This window comes from Dioscorea cayenensis, chromosome 7 (genome assembly GCF_009730915.1).
Source record: "Dioscorea cayenensis subsp. rotundata cultivar TDr96_F1 chromosome 7, TDr96_F1_v2_PseudoChromosome.rev07_lg8_w22 25.fasta, whole genome shotgun sequence".
Lineage (NCBI taxonomy): Eukaryota > Viridiplantae > Streptophyta > Magnoliopsida > Dioscoreales > Dioscoreaceae > Dioscorea > Dioscorea cayenensis.
Genome location: NC_052477.1, coordinates 2,979,743 through 2,997,722, shown reverse-complemented (window position 1 = coordinate 2,997,722; position 17,980 = coordinate 2,979,743). Strand labels below are relative to the sequence as shown.

The 17,980-nt window shown below is 31.7% G+C and overlaps 2 protein-coding genes across 3 annotated transcripts; both read right to left on the bottom strand.

Moving 5' to 3' along the window:
• Positions 1-451: 451 nt before the first annotated feature.
• On the bottom strand, positions 452-5,742 carry LOC120265500 (tubby-like F-box protein 6). 2 transcript variants are annotated; one of them, XM_039273431.1, is made up of 6 exons: positions 5,289-5,742; positions 4,863-4,950; positions 3,999-4,131; positions 2,873-3,052; positions 1,469-1,933; positions 452-880 (listed from the first exon to the last, which is right to left on the bottom strand). In XM_039273431.1, the coding sequence occupies exons 1-5, from the start codon at positions 5,598-5,600 to the stop codon at positions 1,477-1,479; spliced, it is 1,170 nt and encodes a 389-aa protein (XP_039129365.1). In that variant the 5' UTR covers positions 5,601-5,742; the 3' UTR covers positions 452-880; positions 1,469-1,476. The 2 variants fall into 2 exon arrangements, with proteins under 2 accessions (XP_039129365.1, XP_039129366.1); XM_039273432.1 differs by having other exon boundaries at positions 3,999-4,128.
• Positions 5,743-8,262: 2,520 nt separating this feature from the next.
• Positions 8,263-13,678, bottom strand: LOC120265949 (vesicle-associated protein 1-2-like). The gene is made up of 9 exons (XM_039273899.1): positions 13,582-13,678; positions 13,353-13,430; positions 12,873-12,943; positions 11,879-11,960; positions 10,332-10,447; positions 10,014-10,229; positions 9,653-9,715; positions 8,921-8,998; positions 8,263-8,745 (listed from the first exon to the last, which is right to left on the bottom strand). Exons 2-9 carry the CDS (start codon positions 13,399-13,401, stop codon positions 8,635-8,637), a joined length of 786 nt encoding a protein of 261 aa, XP_039129833.1. The 5' UTR covers positions 13,402-13,430; positions 13,582-13,678; the 3' UTR covers positions 8,263-8,634.
• Positions 13,679-17,980: the final 4,302 nt, after the last annotated feature.

Sequence of the window (17,980 nt, the reverse complement as noted above, 5' to 3'; positions counted from 1 at the left end):
ACCTAAAGTTGTCTAATGCATACCCTACCGCTAATACTTCTTGGTCTATACTATGTGTTGGCCCTGTTTATTTATATTTACCACTACTATATCGACAAATTACTTTTTCTATTTTGGATGCGTATTCATTGGGTTTAGCCTTGAGGACTGCACCTGATCCTATATTCAACTATACATTTATTTTAAATAAAATTAATATTATAAAATTAATATAATTTTTATAAATTTTAAGTTATCAACAAACTTCAGCCGAAATTTCTTAATAGTGTAAATTAGATAAAATTGATAAATAAAAGAGAACAAAGAGTACGTATATAGCATTACTCCTTAAAAATATGGCTCAAAAGTCCAAGAGACAACGCCCCAACTGCCATGCTAATGGAAGCAAACAAAACATCACAAAACTCAGAATAAAGACTGATTTCAAGCGGACAACCTGATTTCAATGACATCAGATTCTTTGAGCAAATAACCAGGATAACATATCCTCAATTTCATTCATCAAATGTACAAACTCAACACTGAAATCAATCTTTAAATCCAACAATTGTTGGAGAAAAAAACAAACACACTCACACATACAAAACTCATGAACCAAATGAGAGAATTTCTATCTATTCCACAATGGGAATTCACAACAAGGTCTACTTCATCCATGTAAAAAACAAATGTAAAAGCATGCTCATTCAGAAAGAAACATACGGCTTCGGTGTATTGTTGTTCTTGAGGCTCAGCTTTCTTTGTAGTGTACAAATGGTTCTGGATCACAATTATGTGCAATTAGGGCAAGAACCAACAACAAAACAGTTGTTTCCACCCTGTCCCTCAAAACCTTAACTGCAGCTTGCTTTCCCTTGGTATTTTATTGATGAAACAGCATCTAGAAATAGTGAAGAATAAAAAGGTAAACAACTTCAGAAATATATCAGATTAAACAATGAAACAATCATGTTAAATCCACAGACAGCAGGTATATAAATGTAGCTGCATGATGCCTCCATTGCCTAACGGAACTAAATAATGTAGATTAAGGGATTGTTTATTAGGATTGATATGGAAGCATTTGAGTTTATTTGCTGCCCAACATCTAAAGTAAAAAAGGCATGATATCTTCGTATTTACACTTCTCTATAGGCATATTTTTGTTATTTTCTCCATGCATATTTGTTTCCATTTGTTCTGTGAAATGACTTAGCTTATATCATATTTCAAGTTATTATCACCGTGACTTAACCTAATGACTAACATGTTGAATGAGAATTCTTATCAATCTCTGTACACCATAGATTCACTAAATTGAAGCAGACAAAATTCATCTTATATGACTAACTGTGCGGAATTTCTTCTATGAAAGAATCGGGCAACGAAACCAAGCGTGCTGCCCAAGGATCCCGCAGCTTTACTATGCCAAACTTAAAGTAAGTTATCTTTCAAATAAATTATAGTTTGAAGATAAAAAGGCGCGCACCTTTGCTTTTACTCGCATGCTAGTTTAGTGTCAAAACTACTGAGACATATCCCAAAAGCCTGAAATGCTGATATTGGATATTGGTAATCCATAGTGAACAAGTCCTTCCCAACTTTCCCAAACTGGAGAAGCACCATATCTTGCTCCTGACCAGCTGAATCAGAAGCTACTAACTGGAAATTCTTCACTGATGCAACTGTTACCCGTCCCCTGAAATTTAGACACCAACACTGAAGTTGATCATGCCACCTAGGAGATTTGTTTTTCAGGACCAACATTTCGTCCTTGGCAAACAAAGATCCAGATACATTTTCTGTCCAAGATGACTTGGATCCTGAGGATGGCATTGATGGCAAAGAATCAAGGTTGCCAAAGGACAACTCAGTTGGTGTAGCAGCTGTGCCTCCTGGTTCAATTGCAGAGGCTGGAATGGAGTTCATAATACATTGAATTCTCCTAGGTCCTCTGGTGATTACAGATATACAATCATTCAAAATCATTTAGCAATATTTCCCATGAATAACTTCAATAAACATATGAAAGAAGCATTACTGCATGAATTCAATAGGCAATCTCCAACAAAGGCAAGATGATAAACTTAAAAGACTAATCCAAGCATTAATAGTCAAGATTAGTAGATTCAACTTGCTTTCAAAACCAAACAGAAGGTTAAGTTCTTTAGTTGAGGCCATTAGGTGAGTAGAATAGAAGATAATTCATCTTCATGAAGTTACATTGGGTCTACCGAAATCAATTTCAGCCAGAGAAAGGAACAATCCCCAGAGGAACCGTGGATTTACTTTATTAGTTGTTAAATATTTATTACAAGTAAAAAGAGAAAGACCAGTTCACAATTAGTCAGATTATCATCCACAAGCCAAGTGCTCAACACTATATATTGTCTCACTTAAAGAGCTTAAGCAGGGACAGCTGCAATCATGGGAAGACCATTCTCTATGAAACTTTGAGAGATTGATATAATAAAGTATGATATTTCAGGAGAAGCACCCAACACAATATAGCCTAGAGAAATCAGTAAAAGAAATAACAGTTCAAGGGAAAAAATAAAATGGGTGGAAGTGCACTTTGGTCCCTAAACTTAATAAAGATTCATTTTGGTCCTTGAACATACTATAAATCATTGAAAATGTGAGAAGTTTTTATCCTATTAAAAATAAAAACATTAATGCTGCAACAAAAACAAACATTTTCTTTTTCAAGGACTAAAGGGGATATACTAATATAGATAAGGAACCAAAAGGGCATTTATACCAACAAAATAAGACCAGCTTTCTTCGAACTAAACAAATTCAATTTTGAGAGAAATCTCATCAGCAGATCAAACCCAAAGGCTGTAAAACAAGGAACAATAGCAATAGTATCATAAATATTGTTACTTCTCACCTGGATCCCAATACATTTAACTCATAAGCAATGTGTACAACAGGATAATTTCCAGCAGGAACTCTAGGGGCTATTTGTTTTGAACCCACCAAACGAGTTGGACGACTTCTAGAAATTGTGACTCCAGAATGCGGAGGTTGGGCATCATATACCACAAATCTTGTACCAAAGAAATTTGATCTGACAACAAACAAAAATGAAAATAAACAGAGAAAAGCTGAGTCTTTTAACCATTTTATCACTGTTTGATACGAAGATTTCGAGGAACACAGAGGACAACTTATATTGTTATGTGTTTGATTTACAAATAGGATAAAAGTACAACACCAACCACCGAATTGGTACAACACAATTTCTTAATTTTTTTGTACCGCTAAAACCACGATACAAAAATTTTAACGAAGTACAAGACAACTTAATGACAAAATTGTCTTTATTAACAATTAAAAATTACACTACTACATTACAAAAGTGATAACATGATTTATTTTATTTTATTTTATTTATTTATTTATCTATCTATTTATTTGTTTTTTAGGATTAAGATTGTAATGAAAGTTTGTTTGTTGTCGATTAAATGTTTTTAACATTATGTTGATTTTTTAACTTATTGCTATGTTGTTGGCCGTTGTAGAATTTGATAAGATTTTCATAAAATATTACTGTATTTTTTTAATTATAAAACAAATATATAATAGTAAAAAGGTATTATTGTAATTTACTATTTTATCTTCCGTACTTATGCAATTCAAACACTAAACACAGAAAAATTTATATTGTCCAGTGAAAATCAAACATAGAATAGCACAAACACTTGTGTTGTACTTTAATTGAACTGTACTGTACTGCTTGTGTTGTTCTCGTTAACGAATCAAACGGTCATGTCACAACATCAAACAGGACTTGTTCAGTTTTTTGTCTATGTGGATGAAGATGCAAACAAATACAAGGAAAATAATGATGATGAAAAGGATCAGACAACCTAGTAAACATTAAGCTTTTCATTTGTAGGTGGTAGGTACTTAGTGGTTATTATCAGACATGGAATATATCCATTATGATTATGTGCACTATCATATTCAAAACAATCACATATACAAGCATATACAGTGTCAGGCGACCTTACCTCAGCTTTCCAATATATGTGCCACTCCCCTTTGACATATCATCAGCATTTAGAGATATGATGTACTCAGTGCATGTGGGACGCCGATATTTGCGAGCAGCAAGAAGAAATTTTCCACTGTCTGTTAATGCTGCTAAGTAAACAGCCAAAAAAAAAAAAAGTTAGAACTTAGAACATTAAAGGAATATGTGAAGATCAAATAAAAAATCGCATCAACAATAGCTTGCAAATGGTTCACTTTGGCCTCTCAAAATGAAGCCACTTATTGCTGACTGTAATTGGAAAGGAAACCTTACAAGAACTATAACAGTAGATAATTTGCACAAAAACAAAGGAAAAGACATATTTTTCATGCCTTTAGACAATAAGTCACCATAGAAGCATACTGCTAGACAACAATGCAGAAAACTGAAGAAAATAGTAATATAGTATCAAGTAAGAACTAAGCACAGAAAGAGTATCATCATTTAGCAAAAATTAACGGAAAGAAACCCTAACATAATTAGGACATACACCATGCCACCATGAGAAATCAAAATCATTTCTTGTTTACAGCTATGAACTACAAATGTTGAAACTGTTAAGTACAAAAGAACTTTGAATATTAAAGATACTATCACAATAACACGCAGAGACCACGATCATATACTCATATTTAGTATAATCCTATTCTTGGATTTAGTTAGGCTATCTAACCAAAAGAGCATGGAGGAAATAAACATTCAAGAAAAACCCATTGCAAAGCACCAAAATATGAAGTTATAATTATGAAATTGAGTTATTTTTTGCTGTGCTTCAAGTAGCAACAAAACAGAATGAAAGTTAAAGGATAATTAAATTGAAACTCAAATGGCAAAAGCTTACCTTGGGTTAAACCAAGATAAAGATGGTATGTTCGAGTAGTGCGGTTCCGCCTTATGAAACATTGCAAAGGAAAGTTCCTTGGGCCTGGCTGTAAATTGAAGCTAATAAGTTCAGTAGCACAGTTTTCAACAAATTCCACATATAAATTGAACCAAAATCCTACTTGAAAATACATTCACTAAATCAAATGAAGTATTAATCCATCAATTTTGATGCTTGACATAGAAAAATTAAATCAAGAACCAAAAAAGAGGAGATGGATCCTAATCAGTACAAATAACAAAATTTACACCATTAACCTTGATTTTTTTTTCTTCAGAAACCAATTCACATTTCTCCAAAGCATCTCATACGCAATCAAAGAATCAGAACACCAATCAAGCAATCAAAGCAAAAAAATCATCCAAAGATTCAAAACCTACAAACCTGCTTCACCGAAATGGGAAGGGTAAGCCTCCCAGAAACCTCAGGAGTCATCACGATCTCCTTCACAACGCCTCTCCAACTCTTGCAAACACCAGCGCAAGCAACCACAAACTGCCTCGCGGGCCACGAGCTCGCCTCCGCCTCAATCCTCATCAAGACATCCCGCAAGAGCTCTGGAGGCATGCTAGCCCAGAAACTCCGCTGCGCATCATCAACCACCACCGATGGCTCATCATCGTGCACGGGAGGCGATGATCTGGAGCTCAAAGCATGCCCTAGACTCCTCGATGCTCCTCCACTCTTGAAGGACATGGATCATCGAAGAAAGGTTCGGATTTCTGGGATGAAATCGAAGAATGGTGGCTGAGTTGAGATAGAGAGAGAGAGAGAGAGAAGTTGGTGATGGTGGGAATCTATGGACGGTACGTCACCGTCTGAGAAGATGAAAAACGGTCGGAAGATTGAACGCAATCAAATTAATTAGGTGGAATTTTTTATAACTACTATTCACCTTACTTAATTAGCTTAATTATTTAATTAATTAGTCATACTAATAAGTTTTTTTTTTCAATATAAACACTTGTAATATATATACAGATATATTAATATATATATATATGGCATTACAAAAGATGGAGAGATAAAATATTTTCAAAATAAACACTTTGTACAGATTATGCCATAATTTTGATCTAATTAAACAATTCTTAGAGAGAGACATGGAGAGGAATGAGTGGAGAAAGACATAAACAATGATGTATATAGTGCGACGGGAGTTGTAGGATGATTAAAGAGCTGTGATTTTCAAATTTTTTTCATTCAATGGAACTGTTGGATTTTGGGAGAGAACATTCATAGATAATTTATCTATGAATATTTTCATAGAATCAGCCCTCTCAATATATATATCATATATGTAAGATAATTATTCGACCGCATGTACAACATCTGTAGAAAACAAAAAAGAAGAAGAAAAAAAATAGATAAGAGATAGATATAAACAAAATTAATCTTATTTAGCTGAAACAGAAACATGAACAATATCCATTAAATTGTATTAGTCTAAAAAAGAGTCAGTTAGATCTGATTTTTTATATTATTTTTTTTTTGGGAGATAAAAATCAGTTTGGACGAATAAAATCACATAAGTACTGTCTTGATCAAAGATCTAACAGTTTCAAATTCATCACACTTCTTACTGTTCAAAAAAGATAGTATACTTAAGAGATATCGTTCATCACACTTGCACTGTTCATCTAATGAATATATTCAATATAGCTGTCCAATGTCAAATGAATGTCAATCACCCAAGGAATATTAGTATTCAAAGGATGTTTAGGATATTTTATAGTTTTAAAAAAATTATATATATATATATATATATATATATTTTTGTTAATTTGCAATAATTAATAATAGAAAGATGGGGTTTACTATATGTTGTGGTTTTTCTCAGATAAATGGTAGCTTGGATATTGTTATGTTCTTTCAAAAAATAAAAGAATATTATCATAATATTCTCTTTGGTTTTTTTTTCTATTTTTGTGGTTTGTTGTGGTGGGGAACGGATAATAGGGGAAATTTTTAATAAATATTTCTAAAATATATGTTAAATTACAATAAGGGCATAGTATAAAAAATATTCTGTTTTTACAAAATTATTTTTTAATTAATTTTTTTTAAAAAAAATTATCTTGTTGCTAGAATAACTGAAAAAAATCAAATATATATATTGATCAAAATATTTAGAGTAATGATATTTTTACCGAATAGATTTCCCGAATGACATGGATGTTAAGTTGCCATCATGTCAGCATCCACGTTATTATTTCTTTATTTTTTTTAAAAAAAATAATTTCTCTTTATTATTAAAATCTTAAATTTAAATATTTAATCGTAAAAACCCCCGCAAGGAGTTTGTGATTTCTTATTTAGGGTTTAGGGCATAGGATTTAGAGTCTAGGGTTTAGGGCTTAGGATTTAGGGTTTAGGGTTAGGGTTTAAAATTTTAGATTTTTAGTTTATAAATTTTATAGTATTTGGGTTTATGATTTTAGATATAGTTTTATAAATTTTTTTAATTTTAAGTATTTAAAAAATTTTAAAGTTCAAATTTGAAGTTTATATAAAAAAAAAAAAAAAATAATGACGTGGATGAGGATGCGGGCATCCACGTCATTCGGGAAACCTATTCGGTAAATCTATTCGGTAAAAATAGCATCGTTCAAATATTTATATGTATTTTGCTTGAATGAAGTTTGTAGATATAAGATATATTTTTAAATTTTATTTTCATGAATATAAATATTTCTAGATGATTTTATGAAATTTTCATATTTAAGTGTTATTTTTTTAAAATTAAAATGTACAAGAGGCACTTACAAACTTACAAAAAGAATCATTTAATATTATTATTGATTGAATTTGTTTACTACAAAAAAATAATAATAATATTTTCCATTATAAACTAATATTTTTCAAACGAGCTTACTCTTACCAATTCCGACCAAGCTCTTTCTTAGAAGTTCTAGTTTCAATCAAGACTGGTGAATGTGGTTCATTTTCATTATAAATGAATATTTTTCAAACTAAACTCAAATTAAGCTCAAGCTTAAAAGTTCAAGCTCAAAAATAAATTTGAGTCTACAACCAATTCTGTCAAACTGAGCTTAAACACTGCAAAACTCAGCCATACTCAATTACACCCTTGGGCTCGAGCTTGTGTCGAGTTTGGGTCAAATTTAATTAACTTGAGCATGAACTCAAAATTGGTAACTTTTTGTTAAAAGTGCATTATTATCTACATACCCTTGTAAAAATCATATTCATATTGTCATATAGACCTTCAAAGACCAAGCAATATTAACCTATATCCTCCTCTTGTTAAATTAACTGAAATCTTTAAAATAAATAAATATATAAATATATATATTATATTTCAAATCAATCCCAAACGAAATATATATTTAAAAAATGATGAAACAAAGGGCATAACATTATGAATTAAACACAAAATAAAAACACAGCCCAAAATATAGTCTATCAATCTCTGCATCACCATTCTATACAAAGAGAAAGTATGCTTTCTTCTTTTTTTCTTTTTTTCTTTTTTTTTTCTTTTTTTCTTTTTTTTTTTACATACTGATTCCTGATTTATCATGGTTCAATACAAAGCCATCAACATTATAAACAAAGAAACAACCCCCTGTTATATATTCAACACTAGAAAGAGCTGTTTCGACAATTTCCCCGGTTGCAGTAATCTCTGCTGCAAAAAAAGGTCACTACCATAATCGAGCACTCTCTCAGAGTAGCATTCTCACTTCATTTCCAATACAATTCTCATTCATGGATGTAAACCATATCCAAGTGCCAGACTGACAAGCGCGATGAAAACCACAAACAGAAAGGGAAAGCCTACTTGAACCCGAGCCACACACTTCCTTGTTAGTAATGCCTGAAAAAGGAGACATTGAGAACTCACTGCTCGGGTCTATGAGACGCGAGTAAATAAACATCAATGCAAACTAAATGGTTAGCATTTAAGTGTATTTCTAGTTCAAGAGACACAACACAATCAGCATCACTTGTTTGTGTGGAAATTCACTTTTAGACAAATAATTTATACTTACAATGTCATGCTGCAACTTTTCCTTCTCTTGAACGGCTGCATTCTTCTCTTCCCTCAGCTTTGACATTGTCTTTTCCGCCTGTACAAATGTTCATCAGTTAGACTTCATAAATCTCACAGCAGAAAGAAGTTTGCCAAGAAGGGAATTCAACTGACAAGAATATCATGAAAGCCGAGATGGACGATCAAACTGTTAGTTATATGACATATATAGCAATTACGCCCATTGAAATTCCTGGAGTAAAATTAAGTCCAGTAGAAACATCACATATGAGATTAATGTATCATAGCTCCATCTCTACTAAACCATGCATGCATTCCAGTTTCATGGAACTAATTTTCATCATTGCCAACATGCATTGACTAGCACAATTCTGGTACTCCAAAGTTGTTTTAGGGTAAGGTGATCAAGTTTACTGCATCAGAACAAGTCCTAAAATCCAGCAACTAATGAGCAACAATTAGAATAAATCAAGAAACTCTCCTTTCAAATTCTCAGGCCTGGGATCTGCTTGTTATAAAAACAGAGCAGTATATCAAAAAAATGAAAGTACTGCCCAATGAAAATCTCACCAGACAATAAAATTCTTGACAAAATTTCTTATCACAAACAAATTCCAGAACCCATTCCAATTATAATCTAAATGTCATGCGAGTTCAAGCAATTCATTGTTCTGGATATGATATGACTAGAGGAGGAGGACACTAGACATGAATCATAAAACAAACTCACCTCAAGTAATTTTACTTCAAGATTGCTTAGCTTCTGCTTCAGATCATCAACATCCTTTGGATCCTGAAAATCAGCGCAACATTTTCTAAATTCAAAAGCAATTAAAGTAGAAAACGGGATGTCATTACCAATGCTTCAGAAATACATCTATGGTGAACGGTAGTCTACCCACTTAAGATTCATATAATGAGTGCAGAAAAATCTTATAATTAGTCTCAAGTCCAAGTAAATCCATAATTAATTGACCAGCTCATCAATAATTTAGTGTCAGTGCTAGTTGCCATATGTTTAAACTATCCGCAGGAGAGATATTTGACAATATCTAAGTAAATTAATGATGTAACCTCAGCATAAGACTTACATGGGATGGGTGCAGATTTTCATCTTGAGTCAATTCTTGATCACTAACAAGTGGAGTTTCTTTCATAACTGGAGTCTCATTAAAAACAGGAGCGGCATAAGTCAGTTCCTGCTTCACAGCTCCATTTATAGGCTGCAATATTGGAGAATGTGGTGGACTGACCAATACAACTCTCAATTTGCTTTCCTCAATTTGTCTGCCACTTTCTTTAGAGAACTGTTGAAAAAATAAGTGAAAATTAACAAGAGGAAAAAGAAAAAAAAGAAAAGAAGAGCAAAAGCAAAAGAAAAATATTTCTTAACAACTGGAAATGCTTACAAGGCTTGGTACGAGATCCTCATCAGTAGTCCCATAAGGAACGATGGTAGTTTGAACTAGAAATTTATCCCTTAACTGCATATCCGCAGGAACTACCCGTTGAGCTTGCATTGTAACTGAATTATGTTTAAAAGAGCATAAGCATTCAGATATAAACATTGCTTCAGAATGATTCCAGACCATGTATGATCATTAAAAAAAATGATTGCAAATTCAATCAAACTGCTGAAATTGATCTCATAAGCTCAACAAGATAAAGAGTCAAAAGCAACTATATGTTACCAGGTTTATGTTACCAGGTTTCACAAAAGATGAATTTCACAGTTCCATACTCACATAAGAGCAACTTGGGTTTTCAAGATGTTAACCCATCAAGTTTAGACGGAAGATTATCCCATCCGGAAATAGATCCCAAATGTGGATTTTCATTTGGGCATTTTCTTATATAACCTTATCAAATCATCAGATTTCATGCCTGCCCCTCTAAAATTTGTACCCCTTTGTAATTGTAAAAATCCAGATATTTGCCTGAGCTGTTCTTGAGACTAATTTCCCTAAGAGACAGTAAAAAATGAGGACAACAACAACAACAACAACAACAACAAAATGAAAAAGGCCATAGTAACCTTGCATTATTAAATTCTTACTTTCATGGTATAAGCCCAACAATATTATTAAGGTATCACTTTCGATTATTTCAATTGTAAAGTTAAAAATAATGAGAGGTGGAAAGGTGGTTAATGTAATATCTGAAGTATCTGGTCTTTACAGGCAATTGCCAACTTTATGGGGTGAATATGCAATTTGAGATTTCAGAAGGGCCTACATCTAAAAAAATCCATATTTATTTTAGTGCCTAATGAGAGATTTCTAGACATCAATGGAAGGGCTTGTACAAGACATTAGACATCAATGGAAGGGCTTGTACAAGACGTTGGTATTCCTTCACTGACTGAGATGGAAATTACATCATTGTGTTCCCCAAATAAATAATGGCAATGTCACTCAATGTATTATTTGTTCTTCCTTATTCATGTCCTTTTAATAATAATAATAATGAGAATAAATGAAATGAGCAATCAATTTTCCCAAATCAATCAACACATCAGCAAACATGTGCTCTAATCCTCACGGCATTAAAAATTATTTTAAACTCACTCAATTCTTTCTTTGCAATCATTATGCATATACCATTAAAGTAATAAAAGAAGTGGTCGAAACAGAAAAAGTCCAATGCAGAAATCTTTTGAGACACATCACAAACAAATGTAATTTCTTAAAAAATTAAAGAGTATTTGATTTCATAAAGAAAGAAACCTAATAAAAGTATACACAAATCACATCTAATTATATAAGCCAAGGGAAAAAAACAGATTGAATGCACAAAATCTCTGATTGCTACATGTTTTTTAACTAAAAAAAAAAAAGAATTTATTATATACAAGTAAAACTCATAGCTATTGATGGAAAGAAAAAAATATTGTACCGATGGGTCTATAGGGAGCAAATTTCTAGATGAAAAAGTTGAGATCCGAAGAAACGTATACCTGTAAAATCACAGGTGGACTTCGGCAGTATAACACCTGTGTTTGGTCGCACACAATATCTCTTAGGTGATGTAGTTTTAATCTGGACAATATGATAATACCCACTTCAGACACCATCAAACATAAAAAGGTTCCTATAACAAAGACATTCCAGGAATATGAACAGAACTAGGTGAATTTCCATGCCAGAATAATTACACTAATGAATCTGTTACATTTTGAATAAGTGTCAATTTAAGGGTGATTAAAAACAAATAATAGTGGCAAGTATGCAGGCAATGTCAGCATTTGCCAAAAAGACATTCAAAGAAGTCTCAAATTTTAAATCAAACAAATATATATATATATATATATATATATACAAGAAATGAATTTAGAATAAAAAGTGAGACAAAAGTGAGATAAAGATCAACACAATAAAAATGGATTAGAGGGCTGGAGGTGAAGATATGTTAGAGGGAAAGAACTGAAGAGGACCAGAATCCTACAACATAGCTTTCTTCCGTGAGCAAAAAGTACACAGGAACTCGAACAGAGGCAGAAAAGAGTTCCACAAATGGGTATCTTGGCTCACAAATCATAAATGCAAAACATGAGAGACTCGATGTGAATTGGTGATGTGATAATGCCCTGATCATGAACTACCACAATCATAACCAATTCATAAGAGAATGGTCTTGAAACTAAATGAAACATCAAAAGAGAAACCATGCAGAGGAAATAATTGATGTAAAGGCTACAATAAACATATCCAAGTAGACATAATTGTGATCAACTGAAAAGTACATATAATTGAGTACATTATCCAGACAAGTTACAGTGAGCGAAAGCGAAACTGCAATAAAACAGACTCATTCAAAAGAGTCACAATCAGCGAAAAGGCAATAGATCAGAGTCATTTAAAAGGAGTTTAAGTGTATGGCAATCACACAAGAGATAGAAATCACAAGACCAAATAATTTTCAAATGAAACAAGAAATTTGAAAAGTACTACCTTAAATGCAACATAGCTGTTCGTGTTGTTAATAAGTTGTATGGTGCATGAGCTTTGCTTCTTCAATTCAACTAGCAAGAAAAATTAATATCCAATAAGTGAGATTGGTGAGATAAAACTTAAACAAATAAGAAGTAGATTCCGTATTCCATCCCATATTCCCCACATAATTCAAAGCAGCATTCCTTACTTTACTTTCCCGCAACTTAATAGAAAAATTAAAGCAACATTCCTTTAAAACAATGTCAAGAATCTCCACAGACACAACAGGCTTGAAAAAGAAGAAACTGAGCACAAAAAATGTCTGCCACTCAAATTCAAGAAAAGCTAACAAATTTAGACCAAAAACTTCATTCAAATGCATACACAAACATTAAAAATCAAAATTTTGCACAATGGATCAGAAACAACTCAAAAGCTGCCTCCTTTACTAAAAATCATCAAATAACAACACCACCACAATCTCAAGCAAAAACTCACAAGTAAACTTCAGCTCTCGAGGCTCGATCTCGATAAGATCCGGCGCCATATTCCTTTCAAGAGTTCCCACCACAAAGGCTGAAAACGAAATCCAAGTTCATAAACCCACCAAACGTCAAAGATCAAATAAAAAAAAACCAAATTTGAAGACAAGAAGAACAACAACAACAACAAGTCAACAACAACGACAACATCAAGGATGAAGAGGAGAAGGATCAAGCAATCAAACCTCGATGGATCGAAGAGCACGAGACGATGAGATCGATGAGTTTGAGAAGTAGATCACCAGTTCCAACCTTACGTTTCGCTATTTATGAAGAGAGAGAGAGGGAAAAAGGTCTCTAAATTTTAGACCAATTTCTATTGTTTGATCGATCAGCTACATGTAGTGTTGTACCAAACAGCGTGTTTGGGAAATGGGATGTTCTATATGTACACGTGTTCTATTATAATGGGTTGTAAAACGATTGTTCCTGTTTTGTAAATTTAGGTGATCTTTGCCCTTTTTGGCAAAGCACAAGGTGGAGTCTGAATGAAAGGGTTATGCTGGAAATATGAAAATAATATTATTAGATATTTTTTAATTTATCCATTTGGGTTAAATTATTAAATTTGTGAAATTTTTAGTTTGTAAATAGTTTAACCACTTTATAGTTTATGCAACAATTTATTATTTATTTTTAAGCCTTTTTGAGATTTCTAATGGATAAATAATAATAATAAGTTAGCTTACATCTTTTTTTTTTTAGTTGAAAATAATAAAAATTAATTCATACTATTATCTCTTAAATTAGAATTATTGTATTTATATATATATATATATATATATATTCCCTTTTTTAATAAATTTGGGAAAGTGATTATAATTATGATTCCAGTTTGCAATGGGGTATAATGAGTGATCAAAGGATATAATTGCTTACTTTCTAAGTAGAAAAGAATGGCATATATGAACTTTTTCCTGTTTAAGATTCCTTCATTTTTAATTAATCTTTTTATACTAACTCTCTCTCTCTTTCTCTCTTTCTCTCTCTCGTCTCTTCTCTCAAAGTTACCTTTTTCATTATTTTTATTTATTTATTTAATAATTTTCAAGATTTTATCTTAAAAACAATAACAGTTAAAAAAAAAAGCAAGAGACTAATTTTAAAAAAAAGTATTTCTTGGAAAAATTTTTCTAAAAATCAGCAGTAATGTATTTTTTTTCCTTAAAAAACATTCATAAAAATAAAAGAAATACTTATTGGAAATTTTTTTTAAGCAATAAAAACTATTTTTTTAATGAATTTTTCATGTATATCACTTAAACCACATCTAATATATAAGTGTTAACACTCATAGCTAAATTAATTAATTAATTAATTAATTAATTACCTAATTATTTAATTGATAAACAAATGGGTGGTGGTTGTTGTTGCAATGGTTGATCATGATATCATACATCCTCCCCACTTGAAGCATCAGCATCTGACAAGAAATCCTTGGATTTCATATAATAATATTATTAATTTGATTACCGGTAAATTAAATATTATTAGCTAAAAATTACTATATTTATTTCAATTAATATTAATCAATTTAAAGTGACTAATTATCAATCATATTAAAAAATCAATTTGTTAATCATCTTAGGTACAAATAATATCCCCTCAAGCGTACATGTACCTTTCTTTCCAATAAAAAAACATTAAAGAATCAAACCACCGAACCAAAATTTCATATATTTTGTACAAAACTTAAAAAAAAATTAATCTATATTTGGATTGGTCTTTGGATTAAAAAAATAAAATAAAATAGTGAAAAGACCTTTTAACTCCTGCACAAATTTCCAACCACCCAAAATATTTTTCCACTTTTCAAATATCACACAAGTCATTTTGCCTTTTGACAAAAAGAAAACCTAAAAATTACAATTCAAATAATTTTTTTAAAATTATCAATAAAAATTTTCCTTTATGATCAACAATAAACCGAAGCTTATATAGTAAGAAGCTAATAAGAGTTAAATAAAAAGGATGTAAAAAGAATTTAAAATTTTTTTCGAGACTTGTTAACATGCAAGAGATCAGATGTCACTAGACTTAAGATGATTTTAGAATACTAAGTTAATTTGTAAAAAATTTTAACTAAAAAATAAAAAAATAATTGAAAAAGGAGAATAACAAGTACAAACAAATAAATTATCACAGTTCAGAATGTGGGGGCAAGAGGATCAAAAGAATTGGTTGGACAGTATGTATTTATGATGGGTGTGTGCTTAGTTGGGAGCCACAAAACTAATGGTCCCATAAAGTGAAGAGGTTCTTATAATGTCAAGAAATGATATCAAGCCAACATGAATATGTTTAAAATTTCAAATATAATTAAACCTGAGTTTACTGTTTGATGTTTATTTCAAAACAAATCAAACTCAAGTTTAACCATCATTTTCCCTGCTTTTGCATCATAGCTTTATTATTATAGTCTATGTATGTCTCCTCTAATGGCTCTATGGAATGATGCAACCTGATTTTCACTATCTAATTGCCAAAACAAATGTTCTACAAAGGATGTAGATAATACTGTTGTTTTTCTAAGTCAGAAAAATGTTTGTCAGAAATGGAGTTAAAATTCATCAATGAATTGCATGTATTAATGAGTATAAATCAACCTAAGAACTTTTTATTTTTTTTTTACCCAAGATGACAAATGCAGCCCACAATAATGTGTTAAGGAACAAACAAATACGTTGGTTCACCAGTTACAGTGATTTAACGACCCCTACGAATTTATTAACTCAGCAGAACGTCACATAGAAGATTAAAGTCTTATTATGTACACACGCAGAAGATATTTCAGAAACCAAACTAAATTAATAAATCTCTTTACTATGCAACCCTGGAGAGTAAATAAATGACATCATATCACATGAGATCTATAAACTGTGAATGAATAGTACCATTGCAATACTTATACACTATTTTATAGTGTATACAGTATTATAATAGTACTATCGACTCAGAATTCTACTCTGAGTCTGTCCATTCACTATTTTCATGACATTTCACTGTAGTAAATAGCGATTGTTCACCTCAGATTAACACGACAAGAAGATAATGTACCTGTAAAAGCTGGTACTGACTGGGTGCAAAGTTGGTCAGAAAGATGTTTTCAATTGCTGAATGTACCTGCCAGTCATCAAACTCCCAATAAATTATATCCAAAAGCACACATAAACCAAGATGATTTGAATCAATAGTTTTGCATACTCAAATAAGTCATCTTTCTGTGAACAGAAAATCAAGTAATCCATTTGTTGCTCTTCAGTCATGGTCCTTGTGCCAGAGTTGCTGCAGTCATGAAAACTGAAAGTTTCAGATGTGCACTTATGAGATTCCTGGAGAAGTTGAATATAAACTAACAAAAGTGATTAAAAAGAATTTGGTTCTTTGTAATTCAAAACAAATCCACAAAATGGAAACTCATTAAGGTACCCATCAATTCAACTTGAATGATAATTGATTAAACAGCCTTTGAAATTGGTCAAATTTGTATTTACGGTCAAAAGTATCGACAAAAAGTGACTTAGTTGGAACTGATTGATCAATCAGACAGCAAAGCAGCATAAAGAAAAGCATAAGAATCATTCTGAACACAGATATAAGAATCACTCACTGGTATGCCAAAATTTGCTGCAACAACCAACGTCATGTAAAATTATTTGATTCTAGAATGCGTACAGGAAATTAACAGAAGAAGTGACAAGGCAAAGCTGTCAGCAAAATAATGAGGTTAGAAAAATAATAACAGGTGAGTAATGGCATTTCCGAGTTTACAGATTATGTATCAACAAAATACCCAGAAAATATGAAAAACCTATAGAGCACATAAAATAGAATTTCTCTAATAATAATACAAGCTCTAAGAAGAAATATCTAGTAATGTGCATAGCTTGGATAACATTCATTTGTCTACAATATCAAGAACAAATACACCAAAAAACAAGCTCACACAAATGAATCCAGAAAATATCAGATTAGCATCACAGATTGCTTCGATTATGAGAGCACAAGCACTTCCTGGTACAATATTTGTAATTGCAATAGCATTGGAATTTTCTCCACCAAAAAAAGTCACACAATATCATTTCTATTCAATACAATTTAATAAAAGAGAGATAATTGCTCCAAATATGGAATTCATCATATATCCAGAAGAAAAGGAACAAACCCAAATACAACATCCTTGACATCTGGGCAACATGTGCATCAAAGCAGAATGGGATAGGAATGACATTCAAATGATAGAAAGTTTAAAATCCCTGATTTGTTGTATCACATCTTCACACCAGAAAATTTAGCTTCTTGATGAATGCTACTAATATACATCTATCATACAATAAAAAAAAAGTTCTGAAGTTTGGCATTATTAGCCAGCTAAAAACATATATCGGCTGAAAAAGATCCATGGAAGAAGGCATTCACCTGAAGAAACAAATGACAGGAGGAAATAAGTAAGCAAGACAATAATCACCTTTCTGAAAAAAATTTTATCCTTCACAGCCCAGAAAATCCCATTTAAAACTAAGCCAAAATACTCATGTTGTATGATAGGTTAAGAATCAAATGAAGTTACCATGGCATAAAAGT